The sequence below is a fragment of the Cyanistes caeruleus genome, chromosome 13 (genome assembly GCF_971803275.1).
Source record: "Cyanistes caeruleus chromosome 13, bCyaCae1.hap1.1, whole genome shotgun sequence".
Taxonomy (NCBI): Eukaryota; Metazoa; Chordata; class Aves; order Passeriformes; family Paridae; genus Cyanistes; species Cyanistes caeruleus.
In genome coordinates, this window is record NC_141713.1 from 8,714,701 (window position 1) to 8,740,117 (window position 25,417).

Genomic DNA, 25,417 nt, shown 5'->3' on the forward strand with positions numbered 1-25,417 from the left:
CAAGTCCTGTTCTCTCCCTTATCTTCCCAGCAACAAGAAACGTGTCTATGAGCCTATAACTAAACATTGCCTTTAGAGAATGGGTAGGGCAGAGAAAGGGGCTGCAGTTTTGTGTGTCAAAATGTTCCCCAGAAAATTCCAGCTTTCCTATTAAAAACAGAGCATTCAGGACAGCCAAAACCTGTAGAAGTGACTTTGTACTGGCAGCTGACAGAGCCATCTCAACTGCAGCAGGCAAACACAGGGTGGGAGAGAGTTCTCATGGTACTGCAACGGGAAGGCAGGAAGCTGAGGGTAACGTAGTGGAAGTTTTCCTAACCCTTCTCTGGCCAGAGGTCTCAAGAGGACTACAGCAAGAGAATAACAAGGCTGCTCAGAACAAAAATCTTACCTTCTAACAACACTTTTTGTTTCAAACATCTGTGTTAACTTTGCCAGGCAAAGTACCAGCAGGACTAATTGTGCATCTAAGTACTTCTGAACTGTTTATTCTGGAAAGGCTAAATAAGTTGGAGACAAATCTATGCTTCAAACACTGCCTCCTATATGCACTGTATGGAATTCTACCAGCAGCACAAGCAACTGTGGCAAAATGATCTCATATACCCACTTGGTCTTTGACCTGCTTCATTAAAGAGAGAGATGCAAGGGCAGGATGGCTCTCTAGCTGAGAGCCAGATGGCTGGCCTGGTTATTGTCCTTGGCTCTTCACCTTCCCAGAGATGGGAATTTTCTGTCCCTCCTTCAGTTACCTAATTTCACCAGGAAGAAATGAAGGAGCTCAGGAGCTGTTTTCCATACATTCAACACAATGCCTCAAAAACAGCAATTAAGAGAAAAGGAAGGATAATAGGCAGGAGAAGATATTAATTAAATCCAGGCATTGAACTTGCTGTGGCCTTTTCTTGCAAGAAAACTGTAAATTAATCCTTGAAAGAACATTCTTGACAAGCCATCTGTCCCCGCACTTCCTCAGCTGAGCTCTCTTTCCCAAAAAATAACCTCTATCTCAAAACAAAAATTTTATTAGTTGGGTATCAATAAGAGAAATATGTGAGAAAATCTTCCTATACTTTTTTGAACTGGTACCTACATAAAAAACTTTGCCAAAACATTTCCAACTCAAATTTGGCAGGGCAGAAGGCTGAATGTAGGCTCTTAATTCCTGGCTAGAAGGTGTTGAGCACTCAGAAAAGGTGATCTTAAGTTATTCCAGTGAAGTGTCTTATCACCTTCATTGCTCAAAGCAATAAAAAAAATTATGAATAGCTAATAAGAAGCCACATTATCTCCAAAATTAATTTGCATTATTTGCAGAAATAATGAGTGGCAACCTCAGCTGTGCTTCTTGAACTTTCTGCTAATTAAATTCATGATAATACTGACAGGACTTGCCAAGATATTAGAATGCATGCCTAACAACCTCAGTACATTTCCAAAAATATGTATAAGCCTCCGTAGTATCAAGGCCCGCATCTCTTCTCAGTGAACTTGTTATTCTTCCTAAGTATAGACAGCAGCAACTGGAAGTAAATACCAAACAAGGGCAAAAAACCTTGAGGGTGAGTGTTCTCACCAAAACACCTCTTCCCTAGGCAGTGGACATCATCAGGGAAGGCTTTTTCCCTCTCTTTGCTTTAAATTCAGAGAAATGCTGGAGCTCTAAGCAGCTCTTTGTCTTCCCTGATGGCGGAACAGGTGTACGAGGAACCATTTCAAAGGATGATTCAGGAAAAACAGTAAGATATAGCACACAAAATATTTATTTCACCACACTCACACAAGTTTTTACATCTTTGTATACAAAGGAGACTGGACTAAAAACTGTTCCCTTGAAAAACTGGTCCATAGGATGAGGTTTACAGTGGGAAATTTATTGTGCAAGTCCATGCCCTATACCAAAGATAAAAAAATACAGGGACAGAAAGCAGAGCATATTAACCTTGTTAAATAATCGAGTCACCACAGTAAAATCACAACCTTAATTTAACTTCCTCACTCAAAAACTATTTTTACTTTTGTAATCATATGCAATCCATAGTAATGGTAACATTCCTGCAGCAACCAGCACCATAGATATCTCTTCAAATGGACACACCTTGGCACACAGTCAGGTGCTGATTTCCCAATGTAATGTTGGGAGGCAAACCAGTCTTAGAAAAAAGCAACCTCCTTATGGCCTGTCAAGGCAAAGCTAATGAAAAGATTATTTACCCGTTAAAACCTCTCACCACAGGAAACCAAAAAACATTCAAATACGGTTCAAAATGGTCATTTCATGTGCCTTTTAAAAACTGGTAAGTAAAGTGCTTAATCCTCTTTATTTATTGCCTCTATGTCGGTTCAATTTGTGTCGTGACACTATGAAACCACTGGTTTTGGTAGCAGAGAGGGGAAAGGGAGAATGTCTATTTGCCAGCCCACATGATTAGCACTGCTGGACCTTGACTTACAAAAAAGCACTTAAGGCATATTTACCATCAATATTGATGTCTGCTGGAACAAACAAGTGAAATCCTCTACATAATCCCATTTTTTCTGGCGTTCACAATTTGCTGGCTGGACCCACTGAGGCATCTTAGCAGCTCTAGGAGTGCTAGCAGCAGGAGGGATACATCTTTTGGGAGAGAAGCATTTTTCCACAAATCTACAGGGAGCTTCAGAGACCAAACAGAGCTGACCTGCACCTGGCTGTGGTGCTAAGTAGATTTGAGCAATGCTTCTCCTCACAGACACTGACAAAGAATAGATCCAGCATGTCCGTCTTCTCCCTGCAGACAGTCACCACTGCTGCCTCCAGGATTCTTCCAGCCTCTCTGGTGTGGTATTTTTCTAATCAGTGAAGTGAAGAATTTAATATTACATAAGACTGCATTGTTCTCCATGGAGTCAGGTAAAAAACGCTGTTTTAAAATGTATTGTACCCAGTTCATTGTTTCATATCTCCTTTCTTAAGTATCTTAGCTGATAGAAGAGTCCTGAGGCCAACTTTGTATTTTTTACCCACAAGCTGACAGGTTGTTTCCTACCCTCAGCTGGAGATGTCAGCAACTTGTCCTGTCATGCTTTTAATGCCTTAAGAGCTTTGGTCAGGTTGCTGTAAAATCCAGATATACTAGATGGAAAAAAGGAATCCACCACTGTCTGGGGAAGATAGCCACCAAGATCCGTCTGAAAGAAAGTGAGGAGCTCAGTCCTGTCTGGCTCCCTGCAAAGACAATAAAAGTGATTTTATAGCCCATGGTTTAAGAGCATTAAGAACTTTTCAGTGACTCTTATTTATATTAGAATAGATACTTCCAAAAGCCTTTCTTTTTTTAAACAAACAAACAAACAAATTTCAGTGAATGTCACTACAAAATTAAAGTTTATGTATGCCCTAATTAGCTACATGACTCCATCCATAAATTACGGCAAATCAACCAGATACTCATTCACCAAAACTTAAGACCATGCTTGTACATTCTGCTGAATCTCTGCTCAAGAGGTCACGATAACAGTTCCTGTAACATTAAAAACTTACCTCTAGGAAACTGAGAGAAACTAATTTGTTGCACAAAAATGAGAACAGAAAGGGCACTCAGTTATAACAGTTACTGGGAAGACACTGCCATTGCCAAGAGCTTACAGGTCACATGTGGCCACACACACATAAACACACCACACAATGGAGAAGAGGAGCTTCGGAATTTAAAACATTCAAGCAGGTTGTTTCTTACCCTGGAACAGGTATGCAGAAACAGCCACAGGGATAATTAAAACCTCTCACAAAATTTGATTGAGGAGGACACAGGGGGTGTTCCACGTTGGTGGCTGAAAGAAAAAGCATTGAAGGAAGGTGTCATTCTTGGATTTCAAAGATTTCTTGGTATGCAAAGCTCCACATGGGAAGCAAACTCACTATACAAAATGTATTGAAAAAGAACTGCAGTACAACCTGTTCAGTGTGTGGCTGACAAGTGGTCAGAAAAGACCATTAAAAGGAACTACTCTGGCCTTAGAATGGGGAAATCAAAGAAGTACTGAATTTATAAGAAATTGTTACTGAGCTCTGAAGGAGGAAGCATGGACACTTTGACACAGTTTCATCGAACCCATGTTGCCTGAGGGCACTGCTTTTCTTGAGAGGTCATTTGGGTTATTTCCAACAAATTCACCTCACACAGATACATCACTTCCCTGCTGAAAAGCTGCACTCAAGCAAGAATATAAACTCCTGACAAGGCTTTTCTGAACAGGATGGGAAAATGGGACACATGAATAGTGGAGCAATAAAAGTTCAGACTTGTAACAGTTAAACAGAATGAAAGTGAAAAAACAAATTAACATCCTTCTGTACAGTAGTAGCCCCTTGAAAATCAGCACTATTTGTTTTCATGAAACCAACTATTTTCACAAACAGGACTGGTACATTTATTCAATGGCTTCACTGAAACCTGTGCAGAAAATGCTCAAACAGTATTTAGTCTAAATGGGACTCCTTTTAGAAAGTTCTGTAAACTCATAAAACAACAAAGAAACACACTCAAAATACCCCAGAATTTAACAAAGTAAATTAAATACTTATTCATTCTCAAAAGCATAGCAAGGGAAAAAACCATAGGCCAGTCTTATCATTATCTGAGTGTTAAGATAATTTACATACTCTAGGAACAACAATGTAGAGAGATTACTATTTTCTCTTCTGATCAAGATGAGGTCAACTACTGAACAGCTTATTACTTAGTTTTAATTATATGTTTATTTCTGGTAATTTTTATTTTATAGATGTTTCCAGTAGTCATTGGTTATCTCCAAATGTAGCATGAAGCTGTTCAGAATACAAGTGCCTTACCAGCCGACAGCATTGTCCCATCTTCATATTCCTTGATTACTACTACATCCACAAATTCCCTTGGTGAAATAATCCTCATGCAGGCTGAAGGGGTTGTGGTTCTGCATACAGACACAGTCTGGAAATCATAGAACAGAGTTATGTCAGTTGATGTTCTCAAAAGTACAGCAGAAAAATCCCTTTACTTTCTGGCACTCTTAGTTACACTTTCTAAACTCCATCAAGGAGTTGTTCTACATCCTTTGTTGAACCAGATGTAAATCAGCACAGTCAAAAGGCAATACCACAATCAATCAATCAAGGGCAGGAAAAAACCAGAGTGACAAAGTGTTTTCAGAGGGGACAGATACCACAAGGGATGCTGAAATGCAAATCTGGCACATCTGTGCTCCCAGGTCAGCTAAAACCCTCGTCCTCCCCAGGACACTAGCAAAGAAAACTTTGTGAAGTGTACACAGGATACAATCTGATAATCCGGCCTGCTACACTACACAAACATTAATGCTATCATCTGCTTCCCTGACTGGCTCCCAAAACAAGTTTCTACCACACTGGTAGGTGCTGGCAAGTCTGTGAATTTCAAGTGGCAGGCTGCAGCATTCCTGAAGTTGTCTATAATGAATACTAAAGCCTATAGGATTCCTCCAAGAAAAATAAACTTCCTGGAACTTCCAAAAATATTTCTGGGACTAGTTGTCCTCGCACCTGGCTGTCTCCCAGCGCATACAACCACTTCAGACTGGGGATCTATACTCAATGCCCTTTTAATTTTCCAACACGCTTTAAAAAAAAAGGAATTAGATTGTGCAAGTGTGACAGTAGAAGCTGCTGCTCATAAACAGCCCTGCTCATCTGTCTGCTCAAAAGTGCAGCATCTCCATTTTAACAAAAGATGCAAACCACTGGTTGCTGAGGCAGGGTGTGATAGGCAGGGCAGAGTGTCACTGCTGCCATGGTGAAAGATGGATGGGGCCTGAATTGATGGCTGATGACGTGAATGCTTCACTGCTTAGCTAAGTCTATGTACTCTCTGAACCTCCTCTTCCCTCACAGCGAGCTTGCTAAAAACAATCGTGCTTAGCTTGATTTGCAGCATTAACAACATCATTGTGCAGGAATCTTTAACGTTATATATTTACTGTTATACCTATATATATGTTACACATTTGCAGATTTTAAGTACACAGTATTTAGCCACAAATTATTTTCCTTTCCTTTCAGAAAGATGAGCTATTTTCTATATACATATATATGCTAATAAAATGTGTAAAATTTATGGAAAAGGATAAAGAAAAAAACAAAAAACAAAGGCAAAAAGGTAATTTTTTCCAGCATCGTTCAGCTGATCCAGCCAGAAACAGCACAACTTAAGACTTGCTACCTCCCTGCACATACCATTGGCTGTCTCATAAGGCCCGACGCTGCATAAATTTCGCCGGAACAGTTTTTAAGGAACTTACATCACTGATGGCTTCGATGACCTCGAAGTCCTTCACGTTTTGGTCCCACTTGGTCCTGAGCCCGCCGGCCACCGGCTTTATGTACTCCCAGACATTCTGCGGGCTGGCGGGTAGGATGCCCTCTCCCTTGTACCTGCGGGGACGAAAGGAAAGCGAACCGCGCTGCTCTACCCTGCCCGGCCCCGGCAGCACCGCGGGCAGGACCCCGCGCCCCGGGAACGAGCCGTACTCACAGATTGCCAGCAAACTCGGCCGAGGGTCTCCAGGACACCGCGATCTCACCCTGCGGGACGGGAAGCGTTCAGCCGCCGGCTGAGCCGGGCAGGCTCCCGCCCCTCCCCGCCGCAGCCCCCTGACCCCCCGTGCTGCGGCAGCCCCCTGACCCACCGTGCTGCGGCAGCCCCCTGACCCCCCGTGCTGCGGCAGCCCCCTGACCCACCGTGCTGCGGCAGCCCCCTGACCCCCCGTGCTGCGGCAGCCCCCTGACCCACCGTGCTGCGGCAGCCCCGCCAGCCCTCGGCCTCCCGCCGGTAGAGCCGCAGTTTCTCGGCCGCCGCCTCAGCGCGCCCCACGCAGTCCATGGCGGGCGGGCGGAGCCGCTGCGGCGCCGCTTTGAGCGCCCGCGCCGCGCCGCCCCTGGGCCGATGGCGGCACCGCCCCTCACCTGAGGGTGACGCCGGCCCGGCCCGGCCCGGCCCGGCGGGACAGGGAGTGCGGGGCTGGCGGCGGGCAGAGCCCGGGCAGCGAGGATGGCACCGCGGGGATGTGGTAACGCGTGTGGGATCGGAGGCGGAGCAGTGCTTCCTCAGAGATGGGGCCGCCCCGCGCTCGTCACTGGTGTGATCCCAGTCCCAGTGGCACGGAGAGAAACAAGCGAAAAACCAACCAACCAATCCTCAGTATCTAAAGGAAGTGCAAAATTGCAGTGGTGCGTGAAAAACGGGGTAGAATTTAGAAACTACAAGTAATGAAGTGAGTTTAAAGGCCACGGATCGAAAGTTTACCACCGAGTTTACCAGGATGGTCTGAGGCTTACCAGAAAATTAGTAGAGGATCTAGGATTTAATCTAGAAGTCTGACTCACGTTGTCAAATAACTCGCCTGCCCATGTGATACACTCTAAAGAAACTCACTAGTCTCTCTAGTTAACCTTTCTTCCTGATTTGTTTGGGACACAGCATATTCAAACAAAGCACACCAAGATCAACTCTAAGCAGCAGCTCCGTTTGCAGGAAGCTGATTCTCTGCTGAACTTATTCAGGAAGCATCTTCAGCTCTGTCTGTGTCAGATAAAAAGAGCCTTATCTGATGTATTTTTGTACTGGTTTAATTGAAGTGCCCCAAGTACATGGCTTTTGATTTTCCAATAGGCAGAGATTTTGGGATCTGACAGTGTAACAGTAAGGAATAAATTGGAATAAGCTTCTTCTCTAAAATACGCGACATATCAGTTGTGATATTAAAGCAAGGTACAATAAAGAGTAAAACACAAGCCTTTTCCTACCATGAGTGGCTGCACACGTGATTCTTACAGAAAGTACATCGCAGTTACTCTGACAGACGTCAAACAGAAAGTAAAGTACAACACACATACACTGGCTCAAAACACAGCGAGGTTGAGACACTTCCTCAGACATTTGAGCACACCAGTTCACTAGGCTCAGACATACTTAGATCAACACTGTTTTTAGATTTCTTTTTGTTGAGTTTTGCCCCAGCTTTTGGATACTTGTCCTTGGTATGAATGACCTGGATGTACTGGTCATTGCTGCTGGTCTGCGGATCACTGCTCGATGCAATGGAAATGGAATCAGACTCTGTTAGAGATTGCTCCAGCTTTTGCTTTGATTTTGGTTTCATACGTGGCTCCAGATAATTCAGGTGTACTTTCTTGTAAGCATACGGAGGCCTGTCCAGGTCCAGCTCAAAACCATCATCCCAGGATTTGTAATGCACTCTGGCTAGGTCTTTGCTCATTAGAATGTGACCATCAGCGCGATCTCCAATGTAAAACCGTGGTGCTGGGCGAAGGTCAGACAGTGAGCGAGGACGATGGGATCTGTTCATGAATTCTCTCTCAAGTTCTTCTTCGTCCTCATCTTCACTGGGATGAGGGGAATACATCTGATGCGGTGTTCGAACCACATATCTTCTGATGTGGCGTGGGTACAACTCAATAATGTCTCCTGATTCCTCCTTTCTGAAATGCCTTTGGAGTCGGGAGGAAGAACGGAGCGATTTTTTGCGGGACTCGTTTTCATTAACCAGAAAATACCTGGTAGCATATGGTCTACATCCCAAAAATACAGGAGCCCCTGCCCCATGGGCATCCGAATTTACCTGCCGAGTGGCTTTTCTGAAGAGAGGGTCAGAATGAACATCTTCAGTGTGCTTTTTGAAAGTCACTGGTGTATAGGGCTTTGTTTTGCACAGCTCACTTGCACTCCTATGAACAACACTTGGGTATCTTTGGGAAGGAAGAAAAAAAGAAGAAATATTGATATACACACTTATCAGTTAATGGAATTAAAACATATAAGAGAATTCACTGTTCTGGAAGTCAAAGACTAGGTTGAAAAAGTGGAGATTATTATATTTCCACTGTTCCAAATTTTTAGAACCATTTTGAGAACTACAAATTAGGAGATGTATTTGTTCTTGTCTAAGAAAAGGTAACACAATGGTCCTCTCAAGTTATATTCCCTTTCTGTTTTCTTAGTGTTCTGAGAATTTTTCTTTATTCACTTGGAAAAAAAAAACCCAATAGTTTAAAGCATCCTTCTACTGATATACCAGACTGGTTGTCTTACAACTAAAGCTGCACAGACATTCTACAGAGAGTTTCTTCACTCTGTATTTGTTTTGTTCATGGAGATGGTATCCTGCACAAACTATTTTAGTTATGTGCCTGAGGGCAAGTCTAGTATTTACCTTTGCTTGAGCTGTGTGTAAACTCGATCAGCTACATAATTTCAAAAGGTTTATAATCCCATCTCTGCTAAGGGAGATTTAAGGATGTGGTATCACCAGTACTATCAATAGTACCTGTAAATTAATCTGCTTTAAAAAAATTCCTCTGCTGTCTTACAGCTCCAGACAGTCTGAATGAACAGATGTTTTGTAAATAAACAGGTATGGCATGGAGCTGCTGGAATAAATACCATTTCAAAACCAAAGCAGTCTTACCTGTTTGTGATATGATCATTTCTTGGTTTCTGTACACTTGACACAGAGGGAGCTGGTGTTAAAGAGGTCGAAGTTGTGGGAGTTGTGTTGGCAGGTCTCACAACATCAGCTGATGGCACAGCTTGGGGCACAGACTGGGAAATGGTTTGTATTCTGGTGCCTTTGCCCACAGGAGATTCAAAGTTCAAGACACTGCCATTCTTTCGGGGTGTTGAGGACCGAACAGAAGACTCCTGGCTCATAATATCAGTTTCTTGCTCTGGTCTTTTGTCATTAGCATCCAGATTTTGGATTCTGGCTAGAAAACAGAAATTGTTATAGGAACTTTCCAGGTCTCTGCATTTAGAAACTGCTGTATAAATTCAGTGGCTGGAATTCCCCCTTCAGTCAGGGATCCAAGTCCAGCAGAACCCCTTGTATTCAGAAAAGAAAAACTGGTGTCACAGGGGAGACTTGGTGATAAAGGGGTAGATCTTCATACTACAGTATATAGCAGATGGAGTACTGGGGACACAGAACAAGCTGAATGTTGCACTGTAGGAGCAACAAAAGGAGCAACAAGTCAATTTTTCTTTTGCCTACCAGCCTCTGATTTGCATGCAAAGTCTGAGATTATTTGAATCATTAGAGATGCATCCCAGGTTCTCCTCTGTGGTGATAAAAGCAGGAGAATATTCAGTTCAAAGATTCTGGGTGAATTCAAGTTTAAACTACACACAATGTCTTTCAGTGTTGCCAAGATTAAGTCAAACTGAGCTCAGAAACCATCTAAAAGAAGGATTCTATGGGAAATACACTTTTTAAAATGTAGTGGTACTTCCCTATGTGTATGAGAAATCAAAATGGGTTTATGTGCACATGCTTTAGTGGCATTCTAAATTCAGTTTCTAAATTCATCACCAACTTACCTACTGCCATCTGAACCACCTTTTTCTTATCTTCAGTTCTTTCCTAAAATACATTCAGAAGAATGAGAATTTGTACATTATTATGGATTAGAGTGATGAAAAAGACAGGATTTGTTTTCTGTTGCAGAACAGTAGAAGTGACTTTTGAGATTTAATTAGGCTCATACTCTACTGAAGACCCACCCCCCAAATTACATGTTAAAGTGTTTTTCACCATACTCACTGTTTGTATCTTCATTCTCAGTTGATTGTTGGTGAATTTCAATGATCTTGCAATACTTTGTAGGTAGTAGATTAGCATGCTAGAAGTGAAAGGGGTGATATAAGTCACTTCAGACATTCTTGATGGTTTCTTTTTAAGGGTTTATAGGTCAAAATGATGTACAAGTTCAGCTGCTGCTCTGTAGCATTTCCCTTATACTGTAATAATGGATTACAGCCCTCTTTCAAGCAACCATGGATGAAAGAAAGAAATGACACTGAAAACAGACTTAACAGCAGCTCTAATTTCGCCTGTGTTTTTTTCAGGTCTTTTCATTGTATTTGTAACTTGGGATGCATTTCTAGTTGGTTTTATTTGTTTTGTTTGTTTTGTTTTCATTAATTCTAGACAAATCATTTTGACAGATACTGTTTTGTCTTTTTTTCCCAGTCCAAGGTTACAGAACAGAGACACCAGAGTTACAGCGGAGTTTGCACAACCATACCAATGCAATTTTGTTGGCTGGCTGAAATAACACCTTGTTTACCATGGAACAGATGAGATCAGATCCTGGCAGATTATGGCCTGACATAATGGATTGCACTGGCTTTCAGACAAACTCTTATAGCTAGACTTCATACCACAAACAATTAAATATGTGCTTAGTCGTCAGTTTGAGGCAATCAGTATGAATAGTTAAATTTGTAAATATTACATGGCTGGGACCTCAGAGGAAAAGTTTGCAAATAGGAAATGTTGCTTTGGTCTTTCTGATTTGCAAAGCCACCAGTGGGACAAACTCTGCCTTTGTTTGCAGTTTACATAGGAAAAAAGAGGTACAAAGGTACAAGCAAAACAAAATAGAACTTTGAAGAGAAGCAAAGTGAATTTCAAACAGCTCAAAATCAATACTGTTTCCCAACTGTGAACAATTATTTATAACCCAAGTGAGAAAAGACTTCTACTGGAGGGTCTGCAGCCAGTTATATTACATTAACACTTAATAGCAGAGTGTCATAATTGATTTATCTTGTCATAAATCAGGATGACTGAGTAGCTTCTTTAAACGACAGCCTGAACCCTGTTCACTGTCATAAACTGAACTAATGACTATGAAGAAATGGAAAATTTATTTCTGAGGAACTCTTAAAAGGGAAAAAGGTTCTTAAACTTCCTGTAACCATCAGCACTGCAAGCCTTGACACAGTACTGTGAACTTGCTCTAACAAAATATCCCAGAATGAGACTTCCTTTCGACAGTCTTTTTAACATACTTTAATTCCTGTCTGGTCCATATGCCACACCTTCAGTGAGGTGTTGGAATTGTTTTTTCAGTTATGCTTAATGAAACTACAACAATGCAGTGTTTGTTCCTCAGTATCCACATTTGACTCTCCAGAGATAAGGCCAGTATTAATACAATCAATTTAGCCTGCCTACAAAAACCAAAGTACTTACAATAACAGTAGTAGTGCAGGGAGGACAACCACAGGACTGCTGATGTAAGTAATCACTGTGTTGAACCATGTGGGAAAATCATTTTGAATCGTTTCAGAAACAATATCATATATTTTTTCTTGACCACTATAGAAGGTGTGGGAAGGAAAAAAGGTAAAATTAAGTTGTAAGGAATGCTGAGTATCTTTGTTAAGTAGTGTTGCACTGAATAATAAACAAGCTTGGAGGGTGCTTGAAGGGAGACACAAGACAGTGATGTTTGGGAGATTGGTCAGTGGCATATAACCTTATATAAATATAAACTAACTAAATTATGTATATAAAGCAAATCAAGTCAGAACTTTGACCTATTCACCTTGTTAAACCTTCAACTGTAAAATACTGGTAGCAGAAAAGCATTGTCCTATCAACTTGTTTTGAATTTACATCTGTAGTTTGTGTATTATTAACACAATAATATGTGTTTTTGTGTCATTATTATGTGTTATTAACACAATTATATGTATGATAATTTTACTGTAAGAGGGGGAAATAAAATATTTGCAATTTTCATTGGTCCATTTTACCTTACCTGAAGGGGCCGCAGCTTAAGGATGGCTTATATCGGGCAATGGCAAAAATTGTCGGTAACATGCACAAGAACAACATAAACAGCAACATGGCCAAGTAGAAATTATTGGATCTGCAAGAAGGTGTAACATGTTTCAGATTACACTAATCAGAGAGGAAAGCAGAGACAACATAAAAGGTGCAAGTCTGAATCTACCTATCCAGTTCAAGATCAACATGTCTGAAAGATTAAAATCATTCTGCTATAATTAGAAAGTCTGAACAGAGATGGTTTAAACAGACTCTTAATGATCAAAATTTTATTTGTACTGCTTTCCAGATACCACTGTGGCAGCCAGAGAACTGGTTACTGCATCCTTTGACAAAAGCTGCCCTTACTGCCCAGTGTTGAAGGAGAAAAAGAACAGCAGCAGAAGTTAACTCATCTTAAGAAAAAACATTAGAAATAACTGATTACTAAGAATTAAAGATGCCCAAAGTTATTTCCATTTTAACAATTAAGATATTCATCATGATAGAAGCAAAATGAGGAAGTCTGTTGTGCAGTGCAACAGACAAAGCAGATATTGCATAGCTTTTAAAGAGAGAAACATCAAGAAATAGGACTTTCAACAGTTAACACATACAGGTTATTGTGCTCTGTCAGATTTGTATGGAAATAAAGCATTTATGTTGGGCCATAATAGCTATCCAGGAATAGTCCCTGAAATATTTCCTAGTTCTTGCACATCTTCAACTACTACCCTGCTTCACAAACCCTCCAGCTACTCAGTAACTATGTCGTTTTTCCTTAGATGTTTGCTATCAGTATTAGTGTGAAATTTGGTTGTCAACTTTTAGAGCTAAAATCTCCTGTAATTTTCTTCATATTGATGAAAGATATTTCCATTTTCTGCATTTGATTTTTTCCTTATCTTTCATTGTCATTTTGACTCACCGAGATGCTCTGAAAACCTGCTGATGTGGTACATTGCACGTCAGCACAGCCCAGCTCCTCAGGTACATGAGTCCAATCAACTTGAGTACATTGAATGCTGGTAAGCAAGGTGAAAAGAAAGCTCCCATCCTGGAAAAATCATGTCAGTGCTCAGTGTTGCCAGAAGCCATTTTGATAGCAATAGAATAGACTAAACCCCACACCAGGTAAACAGATTAACAGCTCACTATCAACAAATGATCTCTTAATATGAAACAATACACTGTCAATATCCTACTTAAATAGAGGTTTCATTTAAATCATCAGACTGACTCGCAATCAGTCAACACAAGACAAGAAAAAACTTGTTGGGACTACATACCAGATCATTCCTTGGTTGTAAACCAAATGCAATACATTCTCTGCAATTTTGAATTCTCCATATTCTGGCTACAAGAAACACAGTGTAAGATTAATACTTTTGTCTTAATCTTGTTTTCAGACCATTTATTAGACTCATTTGACTGAATCAGTTTGCAGACAGTACATAGCCTGAAACATCCAGATCAAATACCGACTGCTGGCAGGCAGTGGGAACACAGCAAAACCTACTCTGCAGCCACAGATTAAATTAATTTATTCCTCTCTAGTTTACTTCACATCTTTAAGGACAAAGAACAGTCCACAGCCTTTCATGCCAACAGCTTCTTGCTAAGCATTACCCACTGTAATTTCCATAAAGGGCTGTGTTCTGCTGGTTACTCTTTCCTGTACCACTGTCTGCTTTAGGTAAAGATGAAGAAGAGAGGATATGGGGAGCAACTACATGCATTATGTGTCATCTTAAACTTTAGGAACTGCTCTGTGATATTATTTTGTGTAAACCAAAAATTTTTTGCACCAGAGCCATGTGAGTAGGCTTGAGAAAAACATTAATCACAACATTTATCCTGTATCCTCCAACTTAAGCTCAGTGTGCCTTTATAGATGTGGGCTACCAAGAAATTTTTCATCTGTGGGATGACTTTAAGGACATTTATTACTAAGGGAAGAAGCTTACCCATCTTCAACATCTTAGCTTGATAAAATAAGGATTGTACTTACAAACTTGCTTTCTAGATCCCAGCACCAGCAATCACTCAAATATCGTACACACAGTCCACGGAAAAAATCAATTAGCAGGATGCTTGCGACTGTGAAAATCATGTCGATAATTGAAAGCTTGAGCATCTCCTGAAATACACATTGTTCACACATACTGAGTCATTCGGAAAGAAAATGGACTGCATATGGCTCTTTTGCATTTGTACTTGTATTTTTGGCTCAAGATTGGTATCCTGACAAAATATGAATTGAATATATAAATAATTTCCTTTTAAAATTTTCCTGTTTGACTTTTTTCTTACTTGTCTTTGTTCTGTTAAAGAGAATAAATATAATCAAGCTTCCAGAGTCCCTTTTATAGCTTGCAGCAGTAAAATTCTGATCATGATGGTATCAAACTTTCTTTTTAATGAGTTTCTTTTTAATGTTATAAAAATATATCTAGCTAAATGGGTTGCTTTTTTTCTATTGCAGCCATGCTTTTACTAAGCTGACTCTTGTAATACATATTTGCAAAGTGTTTCATAATGAGAAAACCTTATTACTCAGATAAACCCACAACCCAATGTCATTAAGCCATAAAAATAGTTGTTTAGTGCTTACAAAAGGATGTGGTTATCCTATATTTAATTGAGATTTAAAAAGATACAATTAAAATAGGAAGAATTCAGTACTATACATCTCTAGGCCATTCTGGAGAAAAAAAATCAAATATTCAAACCCTCTATTTTCTATGAGATTGTGCAAAAGGGATATGCAAGAATACAAGAAAGGCTAATAAAGCTCAAAGAGGTCTTTTCCTCTGAAACAAGACCTTTAGTATTCCTCATTCTGGAACAAGAAGCTCAGAAAATCAGAAACACACTAACACGGTTCTTAATCCAGTGGCCTGGACGTGAGTGTGACACTGCCAGAGACCACAGACTCAAATGGATCAGTGACATCTGCATTTCTGTGGTTAAAATTTCTCTCTGAATGTATTAGTCCCCCTGGAAGTCATAAGTAATGTACCCTTCACATGTAGGGAAGCAAAAGGTGTCATATTAAATCTGCAGATTTTCTGCACCCCAAATATGGGAACATGGTACTGCTATCCAATTGTCCCCATTACTACAAACTGATGGGATTTTGAAACCTTTTGTTGTTGTTGTTCTCTCTCCCTCTGAAAAACTGAAGAGCACTTGATTGCCTAGATATTTATTGAGACAGAATGAATAGAGACTTCTGATATTGTACAGCTGACCAAGAGCACAATCTTGTGCTTGTTTCAGGTGTGCATCTCCATCTCTTGAGGCAGCAATCTGAATCTGCACAGAGTGCATGTTACTGCTCATGTTATGATATTGTTTCTCTGTAAGGGTTAGAAGGATGTACCCTGTTAAAATAGGATCCATATCACAAATCTGTACAGACCTGTCTGTGCAGAGCTGAAGACAGAGAACAAAGCCTGTCAAAAGAGCATCTGAACAGCACTAAACATACTTTAGATAATGCAAAAAACCCAAAGCTCGTATCTGTGGCCATAGCACTTTGCACAGTCTTTACTCTTCCTACATCATCCTTAGCTAAATTCTGCAATTTATACAAAGAAAAGTTCTGAAATTAAACACAGCACAACATTTTAATTTTTTGTCAAATGTGGATTAAGTGGGGTAAGTTGATGACAATAAAACAATTACGTACTTGACCGACATATGTCTCCCAGCACTGATCCTGTGGGTTCTGGGTGTTAAAGGAAATTGTTTGGTTAACCACTGAGTCTGAGACTGTCAGGCCTTGGGTGCGATGCTCTTCTGATGTGACAAAGCCATTTCTTGTAATTTGTACTTTGGGAATGGTTAAATTGTCATCCTTAGAAAGAGCGTTGGTTGCTAAGGAGGTGGTAGAATTACTTGCATTGTTGTTCACATCAGAGTCCTGAAATAATAAATGTCTCAAAAGCTACTTTTTAACTGTACCTAGGTGCAGATGTCTGCACCTTCTACAGCACACACACACACAGACATTTCTTCATATATTTCCAAGCAGTTAGGCAGCTGTTAAAGAGCTGCCAATGGACAGAGTCAGATGGAGCACCAAAGGGCAGGACTTAAAGCTAATTTAGGTAGGTGGAAATATTTGACCTACAAGTGATGAGGTTGGTTTTTTTTAATAGTTCAGCAATGCACAGAAATCTGTCTCGTTACATCAGCAATTACATGGATCCAGTTATCCTTAAAAACTAATTTAAAAGACTCAATAAGTAGTTGTGAATATACATTACTATCTAAACTTAACTCTACAGTCTTATCAAACCATAATATTTTAATCAATTTCAAACAGATTTTCATCTGACTTCATATACTTCACAATAAAAAGGATTCTATCTGTGAAGTCTACTAACTTTACACATCAGAAAACAAGTTAAACTTACAGTGACACTCATACTGTCCACTTTATCCAGGAGAGCAATGATTAAACTGTAGAGGTTTCCCAGGTATAGGACAAGAACCCTGAAAAGAGAATAAAACATGGGTTACCAGCATCGGTAACCACTGACATCTCATACGTTCTCTTGTTTGGCTGTACTAAAACATCAACCAGAACACACCTCTCCTTTCCTCCTTTTCTCTCCATGAATTTTTTACACTGAATAATGCCCATACCTGGCAAGCTGGAAGCGAAGAGTGGTCCTTGGATGATACATCTCTAGAGCTGCAACAAGTTCAAAAGCAGAGGGTGCAATCATTGTGATCAGTGACACAACTACACTGACCTATGGAACAGAAACATGTGGCATTTTTGTAGTGTTTGATGAAGGTCTTCTGTGAAATCTTGAGGGATGATTGAAATACTGCTGAGGCACCTGCTTTGGTGATTGCTTTCTTTGGAGATGATGCTTTAAAAAGTTATTATTGATATTGTTAATAACAGTAGCTGTGATCAAAAATTATAGATCTGGAATACTTCTCAGGAGTCTTTACTCCAGATATTGTAGCTTCAAAGTTCCATTTCATTAATTCAAATTAAAAGTTAACATGTAGCCAATATGACACTAGCATCACACCATTTCACTGAATGGGTGAGCAGCTTCTTCATGCCTATTTACTTCCTACTCTCTCTCATTTCTCTGGAAATAGTCACAGAACATTCAGTGTCCCCTGATACTGAATCAGTCGCTGTTATCCAAGTCAGTTCTGTTCTAGTCCATCTGCCCAGTGTTTGCTCAGCTCAGTTCTGGGTGTAAAAGTAGGTTTATGAGTGACAGGAGAGATTAAGCTTGGTGCTCACAAAATAGGGACCTGCTAGAACTGCACTGTCTGTGAAATGAGCACTTGCACTCCCTCTGCCCAGTTCAGCTGTGCTAACACCTGGCTGCAGAGCTGAGGGAGCAAGTGTGCCAAGACAGATCCTGGTCTGCCCACTCAATCCTCATCTCTTGCTATTCACACCTCTGTGCACAATATTGCTGCAGAAAGCCCCCAGACAGCAACCCTGCTTCTAACACAGAGGTGGCATAAAGACAGTGTACCTCATTTTTTTCCCAAAGAGTCAATTCCTTTTTGGTGCGCTCTAGCCTTTGGGATCGATCCACGACAAAGTAGATGATGTAAATACTTCCCGCAAGGGAGAGAAGCACAAGGATGTTTGCAATAATCCTTAAGCTTATGGTCACTGCCCTAGGAGAAATAGGAAGATAGAACCAATACAGCAGATGACTTGTATGACACCAGGGGTCATTTCTAACAGGGTTTAGAAGTACAGGACAAGCAGATTAGCACTGATATCTGCATTGAAACAGTGCTTTGAAAAGTATCTCTTATCTTATATACATACAAGTTTTTGCTTTTCTTCTTTTCCTGCTCTTCCAATATAGCTTCCTTGAAAGAAACACAGCATTACCATTTTAATAATGTTCAGCAAAAATAATGCACATATCTTTCACAGAAATTAAAGTATACTAATAAAAAACCATCACATCCTGGAGGTGCAAGCATATAAACACCACTGTCCTCATTGATTTTTAGCACTGATATGTGATATTAAAGAGTGATGGAGATTTCTGGAAACAAATACACAGTAATCAGATGCTCAGACACTTTCAGCCATGTATGTTCAAGGAGATACAACAAGAGGGTTACACTTCCAGACGTTTTGGAAGGTGTGCCTTTAAAATCTGTGTGTCACTAATATAATAAAATACTGTCAAAAGTTATCCTCAGTCACTGAAATAAATAAATATCATAGGTTATTCATTTACCCTTGGCACAATTTGAAGTATTTTTTGTTCAATGATAGTGGGAATACACCAAGTTTGGGAAATAAATTACTTTTGATAAAACCACATATACTCTTAAATTCTAGATGCAAAACATCTGTATTTTTAACAACTTTCTAATATTGAGAGACGTGTAAAATGTCCCTCCATTTGTTATGGAGAGATTAAATAAACCATAGAATTACAGAATATCTCAAGTTGGAAAGGACCCAAAAAGGCCATTGAGTTCCTGGTTGTCAGAGGAATACTTAAAACTAAACCATTTGACTAAAAGCATCATCCAGATGCTCCTTGGACTCCAACAGGCTTGATGCCATGACCTTTTCCCTGGGGAGCCTAATTAATAGCTGATAAAATAAAGAAGAAAGAACAATAAATTGTGTGCAGAAAGTTTTAAACCAAAGAGAGATATAAAACTTACTATCATGTAAAAAAGCATCTTGTAAAATATGAGCTGTTGTACATGGATTCCTTGAGGCATAAAACACTTCCTTTGCATAAAAACAATTATACCTTCTATAAATTTGGTTATTTTCCTGCCAAATCAATTGTTAACACAAATTTGATTCCAACACTCAATGAAATTTCATCACTAGCAGATTTGTTTCTAGTTATCTAACTTCTTGTCACACATACAGGCACATTAAATAAAACTCTCCCAAGGAAGGACACAGCAGCCTTGCCAGGATGTCAGCAAATATGATGTGCCTGTAATACCACACAGATGTGATCCTAGCCCTCCCCTAGGCAAATAGATCTGTAAAGAAATACAAAAAGCAATAGGAAGTGCAAGGGGATGAGAGGAAACACTTACATGGCTTACAGATTAACAAGTAAATTAACTTGAAATAATTCGAAGGTCAGTTGCTCACCCTGATGCTGTTGACTATGGCAGCAGCTTTGCTCTCTGCAGCCTCAGGGTTTCCTATCAAATAGTCCCAAGCACAGAACAGTCTCCAGCAGAAAGTGTAATTTTCATCAGAGGCACTTGCTAAACTCATTCTTGAGTTCTTTGCCATTCTGTAAAAAAAATTAACAGGTATTTAACTGCTTCTGGTGTGTGAAGATGGTAATGAAACAAATCACTGGTTTGGTTCATGGTTTTCAGATGTTTATACATTTAGAGCTACCAAAGGTAATTAGTATCACTGAAATTAGTATCACTGCTGGCAGCTGTCTGAGGAACATAAAACAGGGAGAGGTGCAGCTCATGAACTTGACTTTACATCTAGAGAGAAATGACTCACTGTGGAAGGGCATTTCAATATTTACAGTCTTTATAACTGACAAATAAAGGACATAAATCTCACTAGAACTGTGGGTTTACACCTATTTCAGTTTTACAACCTCTAGGTAAGTTCCTGCTGGAATATACCATCACTATGATCACTGCTACAGGAATTAAATCTAGTCTGGCATAACTAGCAATTGTGCACAAGATCTCTTTGTTTGCTGTACTGTTTTAACCCTCAAAATATATGTTATTGTCAAATAGAAACCCAGTGCCATTTTACAGACCTTGAAAAAAAGGAAGAAAACCCTTCCTACTCATGTCAGGTGAGCAAGATGGCAGAATATTGCAAAACACAGGAAATTAAATGAAGATTAATAGATTATGAAAGAAAGGGCATCTGAAAGGACAGTGTTAAAGGGGAGCTGTATACAGCTAAGCAGAGAATCACTGAGCTAAGTCAAAAGGAGAAGAGCTGATCATATCTAGAAATTGCAGATATGTAGATCAGTGTCGAATATACCAGTGACCCTTGGCACAAACCAGCAGGTAGATTAAAAATAAATGAAAAGGGAAGGTTTGACCTCAAAACTGAGAGCTATTAAAGACAGCACTGGAAACATCCCTGGACTGCACTGCACCAGATAAATAGGTATCCAGAAGGAAAGAGAAAGCAGATCAGGAGAGGATAGAGTGACCTTGCCCCTTCTCCAAGCATTGCTCATCCCTGGATTTATGGTCAGCACAGGCAGTCTTGCTCTCTCTGCTAAATAATTCGTACTCCTGGCCCTTCCACAGCAAAGAAATTCAGCTTCTGAGGTGATGCCACGTACCCACTAGAGAAATGTGAATGATATTACATCTAGGATGGAAGTTTTATATTTGTATTTCAATAGAGGGCAATATTAATAATGCTGAAAGCATTACTCTTCCAATATAAATTTCTATGATAGCTTTATTTGTAACAGAAAAGAGGGGAAAGGACTTCCATGGGTGTCAGGCCTTAAACAGCACAAAGTATGCAGATGATCTGTGCTGCCCTCTTTTTATAGGCTGGGAAATGGAACAGAAAGTGAACATTAAAACAAGATAAAGGGCAGTCTAGAGCTGAGCTCAGTCTGCCTCCATGATACCAGCAGAGGTGAGCATGTTAATAGAACAACACAGAAAAAATACAGAGGAAGTGGAGTGAATACCATTGCTGATTGCCTGAACACACAAGTTTATGAACAGCAGTAAATGGGCTGTCTTACTTTTTTAGGAGAATGATGAAGCTGTAAGCAAACACAGCCATTCCAACAAGGAAGTAGGCAAGAGGCAGCCGGTATCCAGCCTTCCCAATCTTCCTGTCACGACCATAATAGCCATAAAACAGAACAGAGTACTGGAGGTAGCCCTGCAAAGACCAGAGCCCGTCAGTGAGAGCAGTAACCAACAATTGCAACAGAGCAGCAACAGCAAATAATAAGGAGTGGTTTGAGTCTTGCCCCTAGTGACCAGATGGTGTCCAGGTCCTGAGCAGATGCAATGTGCTCCTTGGGAATGGTCTTGCTGAGCGTGCTGCCGAACGGGGCTCCGGCCAGGAGCTGCGGGAGAGAGAGGAGGTGTCAGGAGATGGGGAAGGGAGAGGAGGTCCCAGGAGATGGGGAAGGGAGAGGAGATCCCAGGAGATGGGGAAAGGAGAGGAGGTGTCAGGAGATGGGGAAGGGAGAGGAGGTGTCAGGAGATGGGGAAGGGAGAGGAGGTCCCAGGAGATGGGGAAGGGAGAGGAGGTGTCAGGAGATGGGGAAGGGAGAGGAGGTCCCAGGAGATGGGGAAGGGAGAGGAGGTCCCAGGAGATGGGGAAGGGAGAGGAGGTCCCAGGAGATGGGGAAGGGAGAGGAGGTCCCAGGAGATGGGGAAGGGAGAGGAGGTCCCAGGAGATGGGGAAGGGAGAGGAGGTCCCAGGAGATGGGGAAAGGAGAGGAGGTGTCAGGAGATGGGGAAAGGAGAGGAGGTCCCAGGAGATGGGGAAAGGAGAGGAGGTCCCAGGAGATGGGGAAGGGAGAGGAGGTCCCAGGAGATGGGGAAAGGAGAGGAGGTCTCAGGAGCTGCCCAAGCCCATCCGAGCCAGGGCTGCACATTGGAACCCATCAAGAGCTGCTCACATGGTTGGCATTCCCAGGGTAGCAAGTACTGTGTCAGCACTGCACCAGCTTTAAAAGCCATGCTTTCAATGGGAGCATTTTTAAATTAAATGGGGCAGTGTTTGATCTCAAAATGATAATTCAGGATTAAATTTACTTTTCTTTAAAAATTAAAAAATGAACGTGAATATGTTTTGGTTTTTTTTTCCCCAGTTTACTTTTTATTTGTTTGAGGGGTATTTACTTTGTTTTTTTATTTTGCTCAATGAAAATAAAATCAGGTACTCCCATGTTTTCTGATAACATTATTAAAGTACAGGGTAGGTGAGGCAAAATAATGTTTATGAATAATTTAACAAAGTTAACAAATTGCCTTACTTGTATGCAAGAATTAAAAAAAAGTTGTGGCCATTCAGAACTTGCAGGAAATGCTTTCTAATGAATAATAATCCAGAGTCTGGAGAGGGATGCTCTGTTTTTTTCCCTGTAAATGACACTAATGGGACTTGAATGTATTCAACACCCACTACGTCTTTTAAGAATGGGTTCTTTATTTTGGTAATCAGATAAAAACATATTCTCTAAAAGCATTAGTACCATGTTGACAAAATACCATCTCTAACACTAATAGAAAAAATGTGTTATCATTTGGCAGAGAAAAACCTCTTAGTAGGGGAATTTACTTTAAATAATTCATTTTAAAGTGTACATTTAAAACTGATGCATGATTTTAAGAGTGGTGTTTGTTCCATTGAGAAATGAAAGTGCAACAGTCAGTGTTTCTCTGTAAATATTCACAGTGTGTTCTTACCTCTGGTAGGACTACAAATGCTCCTGTCATTATGGTAAGGACAATATTGATTCCAAATAGCCATCTCAGGAAGATGAAGTAAGAGGCAACTCCAGACCCAAAATGACCTTAAACCACAAAAAACAGTTACCTGACCTGCACAATCCATGAAAGCTTGTATCATTTATCAATGAAGTATTTCAGTAACAGGCCTTCTCTTATGGAGGGCACTCAGCAAACTAGAAAATTTTTTCATTTTCAGAATCCCAAAGGGACAAAACTGACTCAGAAGTTGCCCCCCAATTAAGACCATCAATGAGAATTGTGTAGTCTCTGAGGAAAAGACGAAAAAGCAAAGTTTTAAATAAAGAATTCACTGCTGAAAATACACATTTAACTCCCTCCCAAATATTATTTAATTCAATACATTAAAAAAATACACCATAAGGCTCAGCATTTTAGAAGGAGTTTTACTAATACCATTAAATCTTTATACTTACTCTCGATTTTCTTTATTCTCATTTCCCAAGGAATGAAGATTACCACAAAATTATATGCAAGTCGAATAAACTTCCTCCAAAGCTGAGAAAAAAACAGAGAAATATGACACCTCTCCACATTAAAAAAAAAAAAAAGAGGTGCTGAGTATTTTGCTCGTGTCTTACAAACATGATGTACACGTTACAAACATTGATGACTAAGGTCTTATTAGGAGCATGATTTGTCAGAGGAAATTCTCTTAGAGGACAAATAAGCTATTTTAATTTAACAGCAGCAAATTTAACTGCTATATTCTCAGCTCTATATATTGCAGCCAACCCCTGCAGAAATCCTGTGGTTATATTTTGTAGAGTCTTTATTCAACCTCCATTTTTTGCACAGACAGAGGATCTTCCTGGACACACGTGAGAGAAAAAGTAAAATCCACCTGTGCAAAAGTGAGAGCAATTTTTGAGTTGTTGAGTTAGAGCCATAACTTTTCAGTAGCAACAGGAAAAAAAAATTGTATTCCAGGCATTATAAATTTTTAGTACAGCTAGATATTAAAATCACACCTATATTTTAGGCCTTTTTTAATAGCAGTGTCAATATCCTATCTTTTAATTTAATCTCCTAAAATTATAGAGGAGTAAATAACATTTTAATTACTGAATAATATTTTTTAAAAATTAGTCTTTTTGGCCAAAGTTATTATCTATGAAGATATGGGCATTTAATTGCATGAATGAGAAGTATTTTAATTAAAGAAATGGTAGATGCTGGGAACTGCATGGGAATTGCTGGGATTGCAACTTTCAGTTGAAAACAGGGTTCACAGGGCTGAGAAAGGACTCAAGCACCTTGTGCCAGCTGCACTACAGATTTATAAAGAATACCAATGTGTCCACAGTGAAGTAACACTTGCTAAAATTATCATTTGATACCTATAATCTCTTTTCTTCCCTATTGTGTACCTGAATGTATAATTTACATTCCTAGAAGCCACAGTATGGGCATCTGGCTTTAATTGGGGAAAAACAAACAAACAAAAAAAAAACTACAAAGAAAATGTAAAATAATTGAATTGAAAAAAAAAAGAAAATTGGTTTCAGTATCAAGAGAGCAAAAATGCATTTTAACTTAAATTTTCCTGAATAATGCCATGAGTGAATTGTCCAATCATGAACAGTATATATTTTGCAAATTAAAAAAAAACTTATGTAAATACATATACACCTAGTAGCTGCATTTTTTTCTTAGCACATGTTCAGCCACTGAATTCTTAATTTTGATGATGTAGTGCTTGTTTTGTTCTGCTACAATTTTTGCCTCCTTGGTCACCATGCTATTTTCTAAGAAAATATGTGGGGAAAAAATCTCTTCCAGTTAAAAAAAACAAACAAAAAAGCCCCCCACACCAAAAAAAAGGCAGCTCATTCTGTTGCTGTTGCTGAATTTAGCCTAATGTAAAGGCTATACCCCCTAATTTGTGCTAGGATAAAATAGTACAGATCCCCTACATGTAATGAATGGTACTAATTGACTGCTGAATTACATCCCTGTGCTGAATGTCTTCAAGCAAATACAATAGAAGCAATTAGATTGGACACAAACTTTTATTCACTGTGAACGCTAAGATAAAAGCTTTTGGTTTTGTTTAGGAAGAATTATGTGAATAAGCACTGAGCCCGGTCTCTGATTTATTGACATTCTGATTTAGCACTTCTTTTTCTAGCTAAAGTCCTAATTCCACTCATATCAAAGGCAAAAAATAGCATTTATTTTGTCAGCATTTTTGCTTCCACTGCATTTTCCACACATGCAAAGGCAGAACAAGGAAAACTTACTCTTTCTACATTGGAAAGTGGACATTGCTTCTGAGGGTCAGCATCCC

At 39.8% G+C, this 25,417-nt stretch overlaps 2 protein-coding genes across 3 annotated transcripts in view; both read right to left on the reverse strand.

Moving 5' to 3' along the window:
• Positions 1–1,745: 1,745 nt before the first annotated feature.
• Positions 1,746–7,068, reverse strand: STARD5 (StAR related lipid transfer domain containing 5). The gene is made up of 6 exons (XM_086849554.1): positions 6,786–7,068; positions 6,528–6,577; positions 6,295–6,427; positions 4,835–4,952; positions 3,720–3,813; positions 1,746–3,208 (listed from the first exon to the last, which is right to left on the reverse strand). The coding sequence occupies exons 1-6, from the start codon at positions 6,873–6,875 to the stop codon at positions 3,061–3,063; spliced, it is 633 nt and encodes a 210-aa protein (XP_086705680.1). The 5' UTR covers positions 6,876–7,068; the 3' UTR covers positions 1,746–3,060.
• A 537-nt stretch (positions 7,069–7,605) lies between these two features.
• Positions 7,606–25,417, reverse strand: part of TMC3 (transmembrane channel like 3) — a 37,557-nt gene continuing 19,745 nt past the window's right edge. Inside the window, exons 9-27 of one of the 2 annotated variants that reach the window (XM_086849551.1) lie at positions 23,544–23,625; positions 23,065–23,171; positions 21,615–21,713; positions 21,381–21,523; positions 19,769–19,916; positions 18,455–18,498; positions 18,150–18,297; positions 17,284–17,393; positions 17,052–17,130; positions 16,322–16,555; positions 14,639–14,767; positions 13,917–13,984; positions 13,556–13,684; positions 12,620–12,730; positions 12,049–12,174; positions 10,612–10,690; positions 10,389–10,431; positions 9,481–9,778; positions 7,606–8,761 (exon numbers count right to left, since the gene is read on the reverse strand). In XM_086849551.1, the coding sequence (XP_086705677.1) occupies positions 7,924–8,761; positions 9,481–9,778; positions 10,389–10,431; positions 10,612–10,690; positions 12,049–12,174; positions 12,620–12,730; positions 13,556–13,684; positions 13,917–13,984; positions 14,639–14,767; positions 16,322–16,555; positions 17,052–17,130; positions 17,284–17,393; positions 18,150–18,297; positions 18,455–18,498; positions 19,769–19,916; positions 21,381–21,523; positions 21,615–21,713; positions 23,065–23,171; positions 23,544–23,625 (3,015 nt within the window). In that variant the 3' untranslated portion in view covers positions 7,606–7,923. The remainder of the gene's footprint in view (positions 8,762–9,480; positions 9,779–10,388; positions 10,432–10,611; positions 10,691–12,048; positions 12,175–12,619; positions 12,731–13,555; positions 13,685–13,916; positions 13,985–14,638; positions 14,768–16,321; positions 16,556–17,051; positions 17,131–17,283; positions 17,394–18,149; positions 18,298–18,454; positions 18,499–19,768; positions 19,917–21,380; positions 21,524–21,614; positions 21,714–23,064; positions 23,172–23,543; positions 23,626–25,417) is intronic. The other variant, XM_086849552.1, reaches the window with a different exon arrangement.

What these genes read in the sequence shown, in the direction of transcription:
- STARD5 (XM_086849554.1), bottom strand. Translation starts at nt 6,875, where the DNA reads ATGGACTGCGTGGGGCGCGCTGAGGCGGCGGCCGAGAAACTGCGGCTC. An exon ending in GCCGAGTTTGCTGGCAATCT is followed by an intron (nt 6,428 to 6,527) that starts GTGAGTACGGCT and finishes TCGTCCCCGCAG; the next exon opens with GTACAAGGGAGAGGGCATCC. An exon ending in TTCTGCATACCTGTTCCAGG is followed by an intron (nt 3,209 to 3,719) that starts GTAAGAAACAAC and finishes TTGTCTTTGCAG; the next exon opens with GGAGCCAGACAGGACTGAGC.